The sequence below is a fragment of the Plectropomus leopardus genome, chromosome 2, assembly GCF_026936395.1.
Source record: "Plectropomus leopardus strain MGB_pleo_1.0 chromosome 2, ASM2693639v1, whole genome shotgun sequence".
Classification (NCBI taxonomy): Eukaryota; Metazoa; Chordata; class Actinopteri; order Perciformes; family Serranidae; genus Plectropomus; species Plectropomus leopardus.
The window spans coordinates 37,951,950-37,972,138 of record NC_142177.1 but is presented as its reverse complement, the minus strand read 5'-3'; the positions used below and the strand labels follow the sequence as shown (position 1 = coordinate 37,972,138).

Here is a 20,189-nt window from a genome sequence, read left to right as displayed (position 1 = left end):
AAAGTGGTATAAAATATCCAATCTAGAGAAGAGGGGTGGAGGAGAAAGGAAGGAAGAAATGACTGCACCTTTAGGAAAGAGAAATACCTAAAAGTTAAATAAAAAATTATTCTATGGGAAAGTGAAGAATCTTGACAGATGGAGAGAAATGACGACATTTAGCAGCTACAAGTACAATGCTACATGTAGCAACATGCTAACATCAGGGAACCATGTAATGTTAGTTGCTGATGTTGTTAATTTTGCCCTGATTTCAGATCATATTCCTGTTAGAACCTGTTTGGCTGTGTGTAGAAGCTTTTATTGATTTTTTTTTCTACTTACCTACCACTTTTCATGGTAAGTGCATGAATTATCCAGTCTAGAGAAGAGTTATGAGCAAGAAGGAAAGAAAAGATCGCATGTAGAAAGGAAAACCTGCAGTAGAAATTAGAAGAAATACTAAACAGGTAAATAATATATGATCCTGCAAGTGGTGAAAATTCTTGACAGAAGAGAGAGAAAGAACTGGAAAAAGGAGTGCAGACAAATAGGTTCAGACAGTGGGAGGTGTACCATATCATAGACTGTTTTCTGAGATCATCTATATTTTATTCCACTCACTTTAGCCATCGTCCAGGTCGCAGAAAAAAAGTGTTTTTTAAATCAAAAGTGTTTTACATGCCTCTCAGAGCCCATAAATTATTCTATGACAAAACTTTGTTGGGAAGTGAGCACGCACAACTGTCCAATTAATCTTTTAAAATGCTACTACACATGTTCCAAATGGACTTTGCTTTTCAAGGCAAGCCAGGGGATGTTTCTAATAATGTAATGTAAAAGGGAATAACACAGGACATGGCTTAGGTCTTAATGGGGATTCAATGTTTCTAAAGTCAGGTGGCCCTGAGGGCTCAGACAACCACTACCGGGAGATACGCTTTTCATAAAAAGGTTGAGAGGGGAATAGATGAATAATTAATGTTCCTGAAGCTCCCTAAACGCTGGCACATTTTTATTTGTGTGTGTGTGTGTGTGTGTGTGTGTGTGTGTGTGTGTGTGTGTGTGTGTGTGTGTGTGTGAGAGAGATTCCAGACCAGCTGACCTCGACTAAGTAACTGAAAAAAAGGTGACATCTGTGGAACAGCAAATTGATGGAAAAATTTTTTATTTTAACTTTTTTTACCCACCCGCATTTCTTTTTATTCAACCTTTTAAAAATTCTAACCCTCAGATATCTTTTGTGTTTTTGGTTTTTTGAAGCTTTCATACTGCTTTTGTGTCCAGGTCCATCTAAAGAAAAGAGACTCAACCTTGATGGGTCTACCTGGTTCAATAGCTTAAATAGATACAAATGAAATAAACTGCTCAAAAATAGAGCACAAAATTAAGTAGGCAAACGAGTAAATGATGAAGAAATATGGATATATATATATATATATATATATATATATATATACATATATATATATATATATTTTTGCATTAGGCATAAATTTAAGGCAACACCTCGGCTGCTGGGCATCTGCCTGTTCACATTAGCTGTTGTTTTCTGGCCTTAAAGATGCATTTGTGCCGAAATGTCTGAATTATTAATCCCAAACTTCACCCGAAGGGCTTCTGAGTATATAATAAGTCCTGACAAGCAAGGTGGGGTCATTCAGGCAATGTTGGAGCTATCTGTATGTTTTAGTGCTTATTTACAGTATGCATGTGCAAGCATGCTTAACTTCATACTGATATAAAAGACTCAGTGCAAAGTTAAAGAAGAGAATGCTTATTTCACTTTATATTGGATTGAGTTTACAGAGCTTTTTGTTGACTTTGTGTGACCCCCTTCAACTAGATAGTTTTATAAATAATGTGCATCCAAGAGGTGAGTGCAAGAACTCCCTCACTAGCTCACCTCACTGCTTCATCTCACTCTTTTTAAGTCCAGTCGGAAATTCTACAAGGCATTTTTTTTTTTAGTTACAGCAAATTAAATTCTTTTGCATATTAACACTAGATACAGTGTTTGTCAGTGTGATCAAATCCAGTCTTCAACAGAAAACTTTCAACACTTCAAACTCCTGAGCTCCTTGGGTGAATGTATAGAGTGGTGCAGGAATGAGTCCTAAAACGAAAAAGAAAAAAGAAGATGCAGCCCATTCTCATTCTGAAGTTGTCAAATTTCTTCTTCAACTTTCATGTGGGAGTCCAGTGTTCAGGAAGCAAACACCAGACTTCCTTCCTGTCTGAATGTGATGCCTGTTTTTAACGATTTTTCAGGATTTGCTCGCGCTGTCTAAATATAACCAAGCGCAGCGTAATGCCACCATGTAGATTTGCTGACATCATGGTAACGGCATTTCAGAATGTAAAAGTCAGCTGCAGAAGGATACCAAGAGCGCAGAAGTACACTGTAAAGCAGCAATATGTGGCAATTTAGGATAAGAGCATGTTGGGAAATTAATAGTTTTGCACATCTGGTGTCCCTCGTCTCAAAGTCAATGGGTTTTTTGAATGGCTTTTTGGTTAGATGCCGTAAATAAGGTCTAACACAAGCTAAAGACATTTTCACATTTTGTTCTTTAATGTGAAATACATCAGTAAAGACCACATCTATGAACTTTGAAGCTCTGACTTGTCTGAAAGGGACAGTTGCTAAGAAGTGGCTAAATGAGACTTAATAGCGTCATTACGGCGGCAAACGCAGCTTTTCAGTTTCGTTGAGGTGACATTGTTAAAGTGACCATGGTGCCGGTCCTTGAAAACCTTCCGATAGCTTTGTGCTTCCGCAAATTGGATTTATGCTTAAAAAAATAATTTTTTGAGATTGTCTTGATGAACCAAATATTTAAGTATCATAAATGTTTGTTGAGTATGATGTTAACCTCCAGGTCAGCCTACAAAAAAGCATCATCCCTGCAGTACTCCATAGTATTTACAGCTAAACAAAGAGTGTTATTGACAAGGTACTACAGCCAAGGATGTACATTTAGCCTGATTAAACAGAGTTGAAGGAAGAGTGGAGAACAAGTGCTAAGATCTTTGTCATTTTAGTTCAGAAAGACTATGTTTTGTAACTTAGTTAAATTGTGACTTTTAAAAGGTTTGTTGAAAGAAAAAAACTTCAGCAAGGTAGTGACACTGAAAGTAAATCCCTTCGTGATCAGCCTGTGATAGATAGAAACAAGGTGAAGTGATTGGTCAGCTTTTAGGCAGTGGCACAGAAACCCCGCCCTCACTGACATGTGAGGAATCATGATGTCACGTAGAGTCTGAGGTGTTATCTGAATAGCAACAGGCCTGCTGCAGGCTACTGATGCTGCGAGACAAAGGATTAGTCCCCACCAAAGCTGGGTCCTGTCTACACACTCACAAACACGCACACACAGGCACAGAGCTTAAGATGTGCTCTTGCAAGTGCGGCTGCAGTACAAACAATCTAAGATGTACACACAGAGGCTAATGTTTGCTGAGTCAAAGTCACAGCCAAGATGATAGAGACACACACGTTGGAGTAAATGTGCATGCAAACCCACAAAGATGAATCCAATATGTGCACACAGCTACACATAAACACATATGCATACACAGAGAGAGGCAAACCTAAAGAATATGTGATGTTTTGATAGTAGCGACTAACATTTTGTGAGTGTATTTAGTGGATCAGCTGTGTGTGTGTGTGTGTGTGTGTGTCAATCTGCATTTTGTATGTTACATTGAACATTTAATTTATTTATTTTCTTGGGCTCATGTGATTGGATAAAAAATTGTGTCAAGTGAGTGCCATATCGCCCCCTGTATGCATGTGTGTTTGTGTGTGCTGATAGCCTGATACTCCTCCTTTGGCATTTGAAGCCAATCCTGACCTGGGCAGATCCCTGGATTGTTACACACACACGGACACATACACAGATTGAGAAAGAGAGAGAACACCAGATGGGTCTGTGGAAAGAGGCGGTTGCAAACACAGACACACCGCTATCGGCCAAGCACAGACCCAAATGTGTCTGTCACATCTCTGACTCCATAATGTCCTCGATAGCAACACCTGCCTTATAGTTGAGAATAATTCAAAACATTCTTGAATTATTTTACTTGAATACAACTTCAGTTTTTTCCTTGCCGGAAATTAACAGAGCCTAGATATTTGTCCTGCAAAATCTGAGTCCTTGTCTGCTTAGAAAAGACGGCCACCTGAGCTCAAGAGGATATGAGATGTAACTGTGGGTCATTTTGCCACGGAGAAAACAAACAAAATGTTGTTCATAGGAATTTCATCAAGTGGTCCTAAACAGCAAAACTGCAAAGGCCCTAAGAGGAAAGGTGATTATTTCCTACATGTGAGATGTTATCTCCTACGTACAAGTTATTATCTCTTAGGTCAGAGATGTTACCGCCCATGGAGATGAACTTGAGATGAACACCTGAGTTCGGTGTAAACATAAAGAGTGGTGCAGAGTGTGTTTAGATGTCTGAAATAATGTCTGTGATTAACACAAGAGATTTTCATATCAGTAAACACAACCAATGATAATAACCAATAATTTTGATAAGATATTTAAGACAATAAGATATTATCTTCTTGGTAAGGTACATTACTGCCTATGTAGGAGATGAACCTCTCAGATGAATTAGGCTGTTTTGAATGGACTCTTACCAGGAGCCCGCTGATTGCTTCCTGTATGAATGTTGAGCCAAACCATGATGTTTTTTTCCAAAACTAAACCACATGCTTTTGTTGCTTTTATGCGTTAATTTTGATAAAGACTGTATGCATCTGATGAAGATAAACTGTACATTTACTGTTCAAACAGAAGTGTTTTTTTAAGAAAGACAGTGGATGCAACAGGTGTGAATTGTCATGCTCTCCAACTGGAATTGCAAAGATGCTTACTCATTTTTGCATCACTCTATACGTTAACACTTAACTCAGGTGTTTGCAGCGTCGAATATTGCTGTTGTGGATGGGATTTGATCAAACTGACAAACACTTTTCACTGGATTCATTTTGTAAAATTTCTTTTGATGTAACATGTTATTTTTCTACCCTGCCTCTCAGTGCCTCTGTACAAAACTGTGATGTTTAAGTATTGACAAGGATTTATATATATGTGTCTGAAAATATGGATGCATGAAGCCGGGATGTTGTACGTAATTGCTGCCGGCTGTATTGTTAATAGCTGAGTGTTTGTTGCCAAGCTATGAGCAGTTTGTCATCATAGCTCAACAAAGTTACACAAGGGATCCAGTTGTTTTAGAGATGAGGCAGCAATATGCATAACACTTTGGTTGTAAAAGGTAGCTCCAAGTTATGAGCCATTGGTGTCAATAAGTTACCTGTTTGCTTTAATGTAGAGAGAATATGCCAAAAGTTACCATTTCTTAATGTTTCAAAAACCTTTCGAAGTGTGGTTAGGTTTCGGCACAAAGACCACTTGGATACAGTTAGAGAAGATCCTGTTTTGGCTTAAAAGAAGAAGAAAAGTTGTCTGTTTCCACTTCAAAGAAAATTCTGCTTTTACTTAGTGTTTGATTTGATAAAGTTTCACATTGGTGTCTTTGAACATTTTGTTTGTTTTAACAAGTCTACACAAATTATACAGAATCACGCTTTTGCATAAATTGCTGCTGCCTTGCTGCCAAATCATACATCAATTGATTACTGCATTCAGGCTAATCCATTCCAGCTTATCAATCACTCTCTTCCTCTGCGACACATAGCTCCTCACATCTTAACAACAGTAAAAAGAATCAACAAACATCCCATGGTTACATCCGATATTTTTTTTTTACCATAAACATCTCGTCGATTTTCCCCATCCTTAAATCAAACCTTAATAAAAAATTGAATTCTTGTCTCGTTTTGTTCTTAAAGAAGAATGAAAATCGGTTGCGTAAGTGTTACAATGGAAGCAAATGCATTGGCAAAAAAACTAAATTTGTCACTTTGTTAAACAGAGAAAAAGTTTGAAAATGGATTTAATTGGAGAGCTCCTTACAACTGGAGATATATTCATTATGCTACTGATTGCTTTGGCAGAGTGGATTCACTCGTTCTCCCTCTGAAGTCTGTTAAACTGGCTACAAAAATTTGACACAGTAGAAAATCACCGTTTCACCATCATGTGTGATGACAGGATGTCTTCAGATTCAAAGACGTACTGTAGGGGTGAAATTGATTTTCTCTGCTCAATATTGCTTCATGTCCTCTCCCAGCCTCTCTTTACACCGCCGTCGACTGATTCAGCTGAATGTTTCCTGCGTTTCCCAACTCGTGTTTTCTTTGTAAAATGTTCATGGGGCCCTCTTTTGAGAAATTGTTCGTGCCACTCATGAAACTCTGGGATTTTTTTTAGCTGTTATCGTCTCCATGTTTGAAACTTGTCACCTCGGTAAATCCTTCTATCTTGATACGCCACTTAACAGCGCTCTTGCTGACAACCCACTGAAGTCCCACACACTGGCACGCTGTGGTGATTTATGCTGCAAGAGAGACTCCGCTTTCCAACCCATATGGGGCAGGTCTGATCTTTTCATGGCTGCCTAAACAGATAAAAATCAAATTAAATCTGTTTTCCCCCTCTTTAGCCTATCACGGCTCATTCATGCTCACTGTTTTCCAGACGTTCACACCACTGTGTGTGTTTGTGTGCGTACTAGTGTGTGCAACAGTTTAAATGCATGTTAAAGGATTAGCAAAAAAGGATTGTGGCAATGCAAGACGTAAAGAATGGGAGTACAAATGTTTGCTTTCTGTTCATTGTCAGTATCGGACAGTAATGACACTGGATCTGTGCCAGAAAAAAATAAAAGGAAGGCTTTTTTTTGGCTCAGAGCAAAAATGTTAAATAAATTTAAAAAGACAGCAATAGAAATGTTTTGAAGAGAGAGGGTCAGGTGTGCTTCGGTATGCCATGTCACTCGAAAAGCAACAGAAAATACGAAGGATTTGGAAGAATTAAAAATGTCTCAGGTTTCTCATCACAGCCTCTTTGACTCGAGAGTCTCACGCCCTTTAATGTCTCTCTCTATCTTCCTGTTTCCTGTCTTTGGCTCCACCCCTTCCTGTCCCGTCCTGTACCTGCCTTGCCCTTGCTCCGATAGAGAGATTCACACGTGGAGAACTCTGAGCGTGGGGTATTGTATGTTTACTTCTAGACATCATCCACCATCCGTCCCTCACTGTGACTCTCACCTCGCCTCTTCTGGCTTTTCAGTACTTTTCCAAATGCATCTTATGACCAAGGCTACACCTGGAAAACGGATGTGATAGGTCCAGTATTAATGTAACTGAAAAGTTGAGTTCTAAGCCAAAACTTTTCCATACCTGAAAATGATTCATTAGCTTCAGTAAACCTAAAGAATTACCATTAGAAATATTACAACTTCGTCAACTTTTCACTTCAAAGTGATAGCTCAGATATTTTGAAGCAGGGTTGTATGGGGAAGTTATCCATAGATCGTATTCCCCAAACGGTAGCTGGTGTTCAGCACATCACCACTTTGGAGAAGCAGGCTGGAGTCCAACATGTCAGATAGTGTAGAACAAATGTACACTATATTGAGAGTATTTTTGCTGCTTTACCTTAATATTAGAGTGATTTACAACAGGACAATTAAGCTCTTATCACTTTCTTCAGAGCCAGAGTCCACTGACTCTGACCAAACAATGATGTAACCCCTTGAAACCTCTTTCAAAAACATAGAGAGAACGCTATTGGCAACTTCATAACACATGGCACAAAAAACAGTGAGAAATTAGTAAGAAGTTGCAAGGAAATTACCTGAAAATAAGTGAAAAAGAAAAGTAGAAAACAAAAACAAACAAGACAATAACCTAAAATAATATGACTAATTATATAACTAATTTTCAGGTAATTTTCGTTCTCATATTTTACCAATTTCTTTATTTAAAATAAATCAAACCAATTTGTGAGTGTTTTTAAATGGTTAAATAGCTTGTGAGAGGCGTCTAAATGCAGGACAAGAAAACTGATGTCGAACTAGGCTTAAAGGGTTTACACTGCTTTACATAGGAGATGCTGATCTAACGCTGCCTCGGTTATTAGTATTTTTTTTTGTTTGTTTGTATTATTGTGTGAGTTCAGCCATTAAAAGGGTTAATTCAGATTCATCAGAGTCACACAATAACACAAACTAACTACCTGATCGCAGCAGCTTTGGTGTTCAGCAAGCTAAAATGACTATTTTTCTTTGTGGAGTCTGGTGGCTTTGACAAGAACATAATGAACTGAAGCTGTTAAGTGCTTCCTCATTGAAGTGGGCAAAAAAGGTAAAGCAGTAAAAATATTCTCAAAATAGCATATATTTAATCTTTTATTTTTTTTCAAGTCAGACTTTGTTTTGGAGACTAAAATACATTTTGTTGCTGACCGCCATCTACAGCAGTACATTGCTTAGCTTCTGTGTCAAACTCCAGCCTGCTTCTCCAAATAGAGGCGTGCCGACTGACATCTTCTGTATTTAACACACAAAATATGGATAAATGCCCCATATGAACCAATTAAAAACATATCTAAACTATGCCTTTAAGACTTGGGAAGAATTTCATGTTTATAATTTTGGAATAAAACTCAATTTTAGCATGGGACAGCACACATTCTGCCGTACCTTTTAATGGTAATAATGTGCTGACAGCGTGCTTATACAGACAGTAACTGCTATGGTTACAATTTCAAAATTGTTGAAAAGAGCCACAGAATGTGCTGCTCTAGGCAACACTCAAAAGACTGCTTTGGGAGCTACACATCCTTTTTCTTTATGAGTGTGAAACCTAATATTTTAATATCTGTGGCACACATGTGATTTCCTGCTGGCTGTTTTAGTGCTGAGAAAGCATTTGGAGTTTTTACTGCTTTCGCTGTCATTTAAGAGCCAGAATTGTGTCACTAAATGGTTAAAATTTAGGTTTTTCTATTCTATTTAAAATCTAATACAAGAAAAGTCCTTATTTATTTAGGCACTTGCATCTATAGCATCATTTTTATATATGCTTCTCTGCTTTCCTTGCTGGCTAAAAATCCATTTTACTGTATAAATACAGCAATATTTGAGCAAATGTGTAATTAGGACTTTTAAAAATAGTTTTGAGGTCATTATTAGTTAACAGAGACACAAGTTAACTAATAAGAGATGCTTTTGGTGACTTTCCCTGGTATATTTGATCATGTATTTCAAGTCATCTGTGCATTTACTTCATTATTGCACGCCATCTGTGCTCACTGATTTCTTTCTTTGTTAAAAAAAAAGTGCACGTTAAAAACAAATATCATTGCATCACCATTTACCTCTCATTGCCTTTGTATGGTGAGAGCTGTTTGGATTGTCTGTCTGATACTTTCTCACTCATTTGCTTTTGATGCGTTGTCAGGAGTTATGTTATTTGCAAAGATATCAACACCTGCAGCCCAATTTCCCATTGAGAGAGTCAGACAGAGAGATGGAGAGATAAAAGCAGAATCTGCTGCTTTCTATAGCAGTAGCAGGTTGGCATAATTGATTACATCTCACCTCAAAGCATGCGATTATGCAGGAGTTTTCAGAAGTGAGAACCGTGCCAGCCAGCTTCCCCCGTTATTAGAAAAAGGGTTTAATAATTAGTGCGACTTTGCAGGTCAGAAATTATGTATTTGGCTTCAACAAATATAACAGAGGTGGGAGATTAAGAGAGAGATATGTGGTAATATCTCGCCGAATGAAATGTGACGCTTCACAAATATCTCCACCCACACTGTTCTGGGCTCAAAGACAATCCACTCTGTGCCCGTCATGGTAGCGATCGCTTTATCTCTGCATTTAAAGCTGCAAACATCTCTGCACAGTTAGTTCTGTGAAATCAAAACTTACATTTGATTTGTAAAACTGGCAACATGAGTTGTACTTTTTGAAATGTTGCAGAAAAAATCAAGATTGGAGATTGGAGGGTATTCTTGTGTATTTACCAGAGGGCAACGGGGATGTGATGGTGATTCGGCCTTGCAGGAGGATGGAGAAGCAGTTTGATGTGAATTTCAGATGAGAATTTTAAGGTGATATTGACACTGATGTCAGTTTGGGCAGTCTGGTCACATAAAATGCCCTAAAAGCCTCACTGTCTAAAAAAAATCGAATAGAAAGGAATAAATTACCCCAACCCAAAATTTATTTAAGATAAAAGACGGTTAGAAATGTCAGGCAGATGTGTGACATTGAACTCATGCTGTGTGTTTAATGGTGTGGAGGTCATTTTGAATGGGCTTAAATTGAGCCAGGTTCAATTCCAACTTTCCCAAATGGCTTTTTATTGAGCAAAGTTTAATGTCTAAAACCCCACCTTAACCTCATCTAACGGGTTTTTCATTACTGAAGCAGCTTTGAGCTTAGAGGAATACTTTGACCGCAAAGTGATCATTTGTGTATCAGTTACTCTTGGAGTGTCACCTTGAATTCATGCAGAAAACGTTTTTCTTACATGCCTCCACTGTGAACAAAGAATCCAGTAAAGGCGGGCATTCATGAATTGTTGAAAATATAGACCACTTCTAAAGTGTAACTTAACCCTCAGAACATTTTTTTTTTAGTTGAAAAGCAACATTTATGGGTAGTGTTTCTGATCGATTCAGGTCAAACTCTCGATATTTGAGTGCAAAGTATAAGTTGAACAAATGGATCTTATCACTTAAACTTAAACTTGTGTGTGTGTAGGCAAGGTCAAGATGCGCTACTTGTAGGGAGAAGTGTTTTAGCTTAAATGCATATGTTAGGGAAGTACTGAGCCTAAAACGGGTTAAATGAGACTTGGATTATACTGCTTATAGTTTATAAATTGATGTTTTGATATAGTTTTAAGGTGGATGCTAACTACTTCAACCTTTTGCTTGATTCTCCATTTCTCGTGGGCGCACATGAGAAAAAAAACTATGTTTTTTTTATAAATTCAGTGTAACATGCTTGATATACCAAATGTCATTTTCTCCAACTTAATCCAAAGCTTTTGCAGTGACCAAACCTTGATCCTAAATTCTTCATAATAGTTTATCCTCATAAAACTATTATTCATCTCTATTTTCCTAGTTTTATCTTAAATTCAATTGACACTAAATAAGTGAGATGTCAAAGCTGAAAAAATGAGGTGGAGAGGAAGGTTGTTGAACAGAAAGGAGAGGCACCATAATTTGATTCTTTTGTACTGATCTGGTGACCAGCATCTGTCCTTGAGGACATGAAAGATGTTTGAAGATGCACCTCTGTGACGGTGGATTCATTTGGAAATTATCGTAATGCCTTGACCCAGAGTTTCTGTAAAATCTCAAATGACTCCCACATCCACTCAACCCAGTCCAAAAAGTCAAGAAATAAATGATGAACCTCTGCACTGAGACAGCAAAAGGACACATCCTCTTTCCAGACAATATACTGCACCCTCAGGGGCTTAGACTATGACAGGAGAATTGAGGCGATTAGTAACTGATGTCAGCCCAGGGAATGGACTCAGGCTGCACATGGCAAGCTCTTACAAGGCCAAGTGGTCTGAAGTGTGTGTGTGTGTGTGTGTGTGTGTGTGTGTCTGTATGTGTGTGTGCTTGCAGTGGACAGAGACGTTCAGTCTCCAAATTGAAGGATATACTGTACATAGACAGACACACACACACACACACACACACACACACACTCACTAGAGAGTCCTGAGTGCTTTCATGCTGACAGATGCTAAACTTGTACTTATTCACAGATAATTTGGTGGTGTTACTCTGACACAGAAACCCACTCACTCTCACGCACATATCAAGACACACACACACATACACATGCAGAGCTGGACTTGACCCCCATCCTGCATGTGTGACACATGGTTGAATAATGGACTCTGGTGCTTGCTGAGATAAATGCTTGATGGTCCACTTACAGCACTGTCATAACGGGTAATGGTTGGCCATTTACTGACACACACAGATGTACAAACTATCACGTACTGTATGAGCACACATGTAAACTGGTACAGGGAGCAGGGACGCTTCAAAGATAAATGACTGGGGTCTTAATTTTAGGGTTCTGCTTCGTTCATGTTGGTTATGATAACATTTTACTCTCCAGTTTAATTGCTGAGAAAAGGAGACGCACCGCCAGACACAGCTGCATGGCGCAGACTATTAGAGCAAGCAACGCAAGCTGTCAGACTGTCAGACAGGTTGTAAACAAATCCCCAGTTCAGGTACAGCCAAATTATTTGGAGGTAAAAATGAAGTTGCAAACATTTTACTGCTTTGTGAAACTGCTGGTGTTTCACAATGTAGAAGCAGCCCTCCAAAATCTTTGGTAATAACTTTAACATTTTCCTGTCAAAATAAATGGTTTAGGTACTATAAACTGTGGAGTTGTGGAGTTTTTTACAGCCTGTCTGAGCAGTGATGTTGTTTGCCCCAAAGACTCAGTATCTAACAAAATTTGGAAGGAGTCTGTCTGTCTTTATGTGCTTTGATTTTCTCAGCAACCGTTCATCTGAATGACAGCACACTTGGCAGGCGTATTTCTGAGGACACACGAAAACAAATTGTAGAATCTGAGCTCTTAGAAACTACCAACACATTCTCACCCCAAGTCGTCAGTTACTGCCCCTTGGAGTGGACTTCTGCGTCTACATATAACACTCCAAGTATCCTTCTGTGCCTGCTGTTGACGTTCCAGTGCAGGTACCGTGATGTCAACAACAGACTGCATGTGGTTATATTTTGGCAACACCAGCACAAAGCAGCCACCACCGGGACGTCAACAAATGCTGGCACGGATAGTTTAGGATTAGGCAACAAGGGCATATGATTAGTTGTGGAAAAAAAAAAATCACATCAAGATGGGAAGTGAACACCAGACTCCTGCATTAAAGTCCAGAGTTTGTTGGATCCATCCTCTGCCCCTCCCGCTCTATAACGACCTTCGTGCTCCTTACATTACATCATAACCAGCAGCGTTTCAACTACAGCGTGTCACGCGAACGTGACAGGTTTCGTCCGGCCATATTCTCAACTGACGCCAACCATCCGTGTACTACACTGCTGCGGCAGGTGCCATTCATCTGGCAGCTGGCGTGTATGAACACCCAGAACGGTTCTGCCCGGCCGCATTATCAGCTGACACCGTCCAGCAGCACAGCTTGTCTGCGTTACATCCAGTGATGTATCATGCCGACGTGTAAGGGGATTTTTGGCATCGGGATCTTTTCTTATTTGACGATTTCAGAATGAAAACTGGCTGAAATGTAGTTTTCCACTGAATCAAAAAAACTTTGCCTCTGAACATAATCCAAGCGTTGTCACCACAACTTCATCATGAAAACTATTAAGTAATATATAAACAGTTTGTAGGAGACAAATGTCAGTGATATCACCCCTCTATATGAATATAAGATGCTTGCACAAAGTTAAAATACTCTTAAAACCATTCTGGCATAAAGAAAGTCTTATCACAGTAACAAAATGAAGATGCAAAAGATAAACATGCCCGCCTTTGTTGATGTGTTCACCTCCAGTTGTCGTTCGGTCGTCTGAACCATAAAACTAAACCCTGGTGGTGAAAACGTCTATGATTTAAATCAGTTTCTCAGAAACTCAGATGCTCTCAAGAGTTACCAACCTGAGATTTAATGAGACTTTCATAGATGGGAAATGTTTTGGCGACAGATAACTAATTTGCTTTGACATTTATGTATATAGAGTCATAATTATTTTTCTTGCATGCTTCTGAGAATGTGTCCCTATGCATATGGCATGTTGACATCCATATTGTAACGGAGCGCTAATTAACTAGATGATAAATAGAGATGAGCACATGGCGCTCTTTTTTTTTCCTTCCATTTTTAAACATATCTATGAATTCTCTTTCCAACAAACTCCCAGTTTTACTTTGCAAAGTTCCACACAAACATTTCCTATAGTGCTGCCCATTGATTACACAAGTGTGACTCAAGAGTACATGGGTATTCCTTCAGCTAGAGTGTGTGTGTCTGTGCACACGTTACCAACACACATTTGTGTTTGTCCCATCATGTGTATTGAATTGGCTCAGATGAGGTGCTAATAAGCCACATTGACAGCAAGCAACATGTGTCAGGAAATGGCCTTATGTTCACGTTTGTGTACATATGTTACTGTATACATATGGCAGCCCGCGGGTGTATGTTGTGTAGATGACAGATTGTAGGCGTGTGTATGTGAGAGAAAGTGTGTGTTCATGCAGTAGGTAAGGTATTTTTCATCTAACTCAGCCTGTGGAGAAAGAAAAAAGGTTTCCTTCATGGCACTCCGTTCATATATATAGGTCTGATAGCCATCGTATTTTTGGTGAAATGTTGTGTGATGGAGTGTTGGCCGATACAACCAGCAGAGAGCCATGATAAGTTACACATCACATCCATGTTGTGTGTGTGTATGTGTGTGTTTTTTTTTTTTTTACAGATTTATATTATTCATATAAATCTGTGATAAACTGTAGTCATCATATCAGTGTGAGAATGGTTGTGTGTGTTTGCAGCAGAAATCATTCATACAAAGCCAAGATAAGCCCCAGCCATCATATCAGAGTACAAGTGTCTGTGTGTGTGTGTGTGTGTGTGTGTGTGTGTGTGTGTGTGTGTGTGTGTGTGTGTGTGTGTGTGAGAGAGAGAGAGAGAGAGAGAGAGAGAGAGCAGGTGTGTGTTCATGATAAAGTAGACACCAGAGCTAGAAAAAGACTGCAACATCACAGCTGGTGTTTTTCGAGCTCCTTAACATTTTCTTTAATCATTAAAATCCGAGAAATGTCCTAAAATCCTAGTATCGTCCTAAATTCCAAGAATGTCATAAAATCCTTGAAACGTCTTATAATCCAAGAAATATCCCGAAATCCTAAGAATGTCTTAAAATCCTAAAAAAATGTCCCAATATCCTAGAAATGGTCTAAAATCCTAGAAATGTCTTGAAATTCTAGAAATATCCTGAAATCTTAGAAATGTGCTTAAATCCTGCTAACATGTATGAGGCTGCTGGGTTTGGCCCCTGCTCTCCTGTCATTTTGCCAAATTGGCCCCTGAGCAAAGCAAGTTGAGTATCCCTGGTTTATCATGTTGACATATTGAATTTAAAAGTCCAACATGTTTTGCATTTCTAAAAGCTTTTCAAGGCTCCACGACATAATTCTTCCCTTAAAACAATCCCAGCTCCTTTCAAAACAGGATGTTGGTGCAGGACGTTAGACACAGCGAGCACGATTACATAAAAACTGGTAAAGCCACCATGACGTGTCACCTCCCTCCGTATCTTGGCCACTTGTGGGAAGAACTGCTGTGGTTTTAATCCAAATGCACTTTAGTTTTGAGCCAACTGGTTTGGCCCACAATGATATGGATCAGAGCAGGAGCTGCATTTGAACAACGTGTTGCAAAGCACAACGCAAGAAACAACATCTATTCAAAGTAAACATGCTTTATAATGGTTTTGGGGTGTGACTGGTTACTGTCCCACAATTTTCCACCTTCCCCAGGTCACATATCAGTTAACTTGGGATATCAAAGGTAACTGTTAATCAGTTAACCGACAAGGATATTTTTGATGGGTCATGTCCATCTATAGCAAACCCCCAGGAAGTGTACCAAACTCTTAAGCAAATTTTACGTAGTGGCCAAAAGTGGAATCACAACGTCCAGGTTCGTCAAGTGATGCCCAGGGGTCCCGAAAGATTTTCCCCCATTGACATGCAATGGGAAAAAATGTCTGTAATTTAGTGGATAATTTTTCGTGAGCGTCAAAACCCCCACCAAACGACTCATTTCACTATCTAGATCCAATCCATCCAGTTTTGGATGGATTGGATCTAGAACATTTGGAAAGTCTAAGAGAGCTGCAAGATTTTTTAGATCTCCGTTCAAGCTAGTGAAGCGCGAAACCAGAAGTTAGTCGCTCTGGTTACCCGCTCTGGTTACCCGCTCGGGCACACTCAGCCGTACTTGGCCACCATAGGTGTCTAGTGCCTCATCGGCCCAGTAATGCGGAAGATCCGGGTACTTTCCTAACACGGAAAATTGCTTGCTGTATCCAGGTTTTCTTAATACATCCATGGTCTATAAGCTATTTTGCTACTCTTTGGTTTACTGCACTGCACACCACTCAGGTCAGGTGTGAGCTACCGAGTGGTGTAGCTCATTCTGCAATTACAGAATAATGTGGTAACATGTGGTAATGATGTCCAAATTCAACGGTGTTGCTATGGAATCATTGTGCCCACTTTCCGATTACCTCGGTGAACAAGCAGCTCACTTTTGAGCTGTAAACCCCCTCAGCAAGTTATCATTGTTACCTCTGTTAGCACAGTTAGAACTCTTAGTAGCATTGCTAGGGTTGCTGGCATAGTTAACAATGCTAAAGGGGCTTTGCTGCTTAAAATGAAGCTGGTGACCTGGGCTGAGACCAGAGGGTGGCCACAATGTTTCCATAGCAACACCATCCCATCACCATGGGTTAGGAGGGCGTTACCAGCAACAATTGCAGAATGAGCAGCGCCGCTAGCTCGCATTCGACCCTGGCAAAACAGCGACTAGCTAATCAGTGGAGACTGGAGGGTGAGCAGTAGTCATGTCTTCGCATGTTGAAATAAAATAAAAAAAAAGGCTTTCACATGCCAAAATTTTAAAATATCACCACCTTTAAATGGATAGCACTTAGACATGCAGCACATTGAGGCAATGAAGCCCCAGACTGTCATTTTGAGTTTTTTTCTTCGAACTTAACCATTTAGTTACAGCTTAATAGATGTTTTTTTCAAAAGCAAAATTAACCGAAACTGACATCTTTGATTTGAACTTTACTTTCTCCCCGGCTCTCACAGCTGGCTGTCTCATTGTGCTCCTCCTAATGGATCCGCTGCCTCATGTAAAATGAATGGGAGCTGCCGGCTCTGCCCAGCTTGATGCTTTGTGTGTTTCTACCCTGAGAGACCGATGTAAAGTTTATGAACAATTGGGTATCCATTCGACAGACAGTTTGATCAGATAAAACAGCCAAAAAGGCAACATGTGGAGACCTGTTGAGTTTATAATTTTAGTTACACACAAGCGCAGCATGAGGTCGACAGTGAAAATAAAGCCATTCAAATGGCCATTTCAAGGAGCTTTTAAGACAACAACAACAAAAAAGATTTTTTTAAGTTCACACGATCATGTTATATTTCACAAACATGTTTACTTAAGGCAACATTGTGATAGTCGGTGTCTTTATTTTGAAGATTTCCAGCATCAACCAGCTACATGAAAACTTGAGGAGCAAATGTTTGCTAAAATGTTTATGCAGTTTGGACTAAATTAATCTATTTTGTCTCCCTTATTAATGACAAACATTTGGCAACAGGGAAATGTTAAATATACTCAGAGAGGTACTGAAAGCAGATTTTTTTAGACATCTGCATCAGCACCAGGCATTATAGGTACAGCAGAAGGGTTCCACTGTTGGTGCGGCTGTCAGTCTGTTGGTGTCAGTTTCTGATTAGAGAGACACTTTTTTGTTTCTCAGCCTGTCTTTACACCGAGTGCTTGTACGTGGGAAGTGCACAGAGACTGATAGTCATCGCCCCTCTTCATTCACTGGACTCTAATTTCTTCTTGTCAGCTTCCTGTAACCGATAGTAACCCATTTTCTGATCTGTATCACTGTGTTGTGCTGTTACAGTGCTGCAGCAGTATGAAATCCACCCTTTATAAAAGTGTAAAACAATATATTCACAGCCCACACTGGCTAACTGTTAATCACTTAATAATCGCTTTTGACTTTTGGCAGAACCCACAAATAATTGTCCCAACATGTCCACTCATGAGGCGAGTTTCCATTAATCCTCAAATTGTGCAAATTGAAATTGCGAATTTCTATTACGCCTAATATGCCTAAGTCCATTCCCAAACAACTCTGATGAATCGCAAGAAAGTTTTTAAGCTCATATGAGGTGGTATTTTAGGTGATTTGAAAAAGCCATATTTCGCAAAACTGCAATGGAAACCCTTTTCCCTTTTAAAAGTCACATGATGCTATGGCTAAGTGCTTGTCAGTAGGATCTGGCTCCCTCGGGCATGAGTCAGCAGGCGCTTTAAGAGGTGTTACTGCATCTCATAACTCTTGAAATGTTGAGCGGATGATGTGGAAGTTTTGGAATTCCTCTGTGAAATTGTGGACTATCACCTCCCAGAATCCCTCATGTGGCCGCTCCCACATATAAGGGGCTCGCCATTCTGTCATCGCTCGCATAAAACGTCTATGTTGCCTTGGATTGGAAATAATGACGGCAAGTGTGATAGCTGCAATAGAAATAAAACCTGCTATTGTTTTGGACATCCATCGCCATGCTTGGAATGTTATTAGGAGAGGGAAAGCGGCACAACATCACTCAATGGAAATGCAGTCATCTTGAAATTGTGTTTTATTGACATTTTGAAAATATCACAAAAGTTTTGTCCAAATCTGTAATTGAAACCCGCCTCTAGACTTACACATTAATACACACACGTTAAATAAAACACATAAATACAAACACATTACCTTCATTGTCTTGTTACAAATACATCAAATGCATCACCATTCAATCACACAAACCTTCTCCCCTTACTCTCTGTCTCTCTCCCCAGACACACACACACACACTCTCACACACTTACACACTCACACAGCACCATGCACAACCTGGTGGAGTGTTTTTTTACACCATATTAATATTTATGACCATTTTTAACGGCTGTGGCTTTTACAGCCGGGCTCTCAGCGCTCTGCACTTTATTAATATCATAAGGACAATGTCAGCAGAGCCCTTAAAGAGGGTTATGGGTATGACAGAGAATGTGTGTGTCCTCGCGCACTGTGTGTATAGGTAGTTTTTTGAAAAAAGTTTAGTGTGAACGATGAGTGAGAGGTCTGTGTGTCTGTGCACAGGTGTGTTAAGTATTGTGTAGTGAGGAGACTCGTGTGAAAGGTGTGTATGCAGAAAGAGTGTTGAAATGGAAGAGCAGTGTGTGTTTTTTAAATTTTTTTGTAAGAGTCACAGTAAAAAATTAAATGATTAGCCTAATTAATTAATCTAGTCTATAACATTTCAGTTAAAGTACATTTTTATTTTGAATTTTTTAAAAAAGTAATCAGTTACTGTGGTTCTCTCTCCCAGTTTGGCGAGATGTGTGTGGGTTTCCTAAGTGTATCTTTTTTTGGAATACAGCATGTCGGGGGTTTCATAACTGTCCAGATCATAAAGGTTCTCCATTGTCTGGTGCTTTATTGAGTCTGTGAATGAATCTTAGTTATCAGCGTATTTCCCAGAGGAATCATTACTTTAGTAAAACTGGCAATCTGGATCATAAGTCTGTCTTAATTTCTTCTCTTTGGGGTCTTCAGGCCTGGTCGTAAGCTCAACTCAGCGCTTAACTTCCATTAGTGGTCCAGAGGTCACGTCAACAATTTCTAAAAGACATTTCAGTTTGAGTTAAGGATTTGAATACTTTCTGATATTCAGTAATTGTCATCATCCTCCAGTACGCTTTTGAGATAGATAGATGCAGTCTGTAGCTGTTGTGTGAGGTCTGCTCTTCTATAAATAGGAACGGAAATATTGATCCTTTTTAAGGCCTGCTTGACTTTCCCCTTGTATTGAAACTCAGTCTGGTGCAGTGTGTGTGTGTGTGTGTGTGTGTGTGTGTGTGTGTGTGTGTGTGTGTGTGTGTGTGTGTGTGTGTGTGTGTGTGTGTGTCTGTCTGTGTCTGTCTGTGCGTGTGTGTGTGCGTGTGCCTTAGATACTTTGAGATCCCAATCTCTCACCAGACGAAGGGTGCATGCCAGGGGAAAAAGTTGCCAACAAGCCATTACAGAGCTGCCGCAGGGAGTCCAGTGTCACACACACACACACACACACACACACACACACACACACACACACACACACACACAAATACACATACGCGTGAATGAGATATCGGTCAAGTGGAATGCAGCGGTATGGATCTGTGGCTGAGCTATCAAGTAAAGGGCAGAAGGGAAGGACAAAAGATTTTTTGGTGTAAACACTTTAGCTAAACTTTCTTGGCTCAGTTTGGATGTGTTTATCTTCTCTTTAATTTAATATTAATTTGTTTGTTTTTTACCCACTTTGCAGTTTATTTAATTCCAGAGAATACTTTAACAAATACATTCTACAATAAAAATAAAAGTAGAAAAATTATAATAATA

At 39.4% G+C, this 20,189-nt stretch overlaps 1 protein-coding gene across 13 annotated transcripts in view; it reads left to right on the top strand.

Moving 5' to 3' along the window:
- Window positions 1-20,189, top strand: part of ptprt (protein tyrosine phosphatase receptor type T) — a 475,570-nt gene that overhangs the window by 299,898 nt on the left and 155,483 nt on the right. For 6 of the 13 annotated variants that reach the window (XM_088070213.1, XM_088070204.1, XM_088070196.1 and 3 more), the window contains one exon: window positions 7,075-7,107. The exons of the other annotated variants lie outside the window; for them this stretch is intronic. In XM_088070213.1, coding sequence (XP_087926339.1) covers window positions 7,075-7,107 — 33 coding nt within the window. The remainder of the gene's footprint in view (window positions 1-7,074; window positions 7,108-20,189) is intronic. 13 annotated transcript variants of the gene reach the window in all.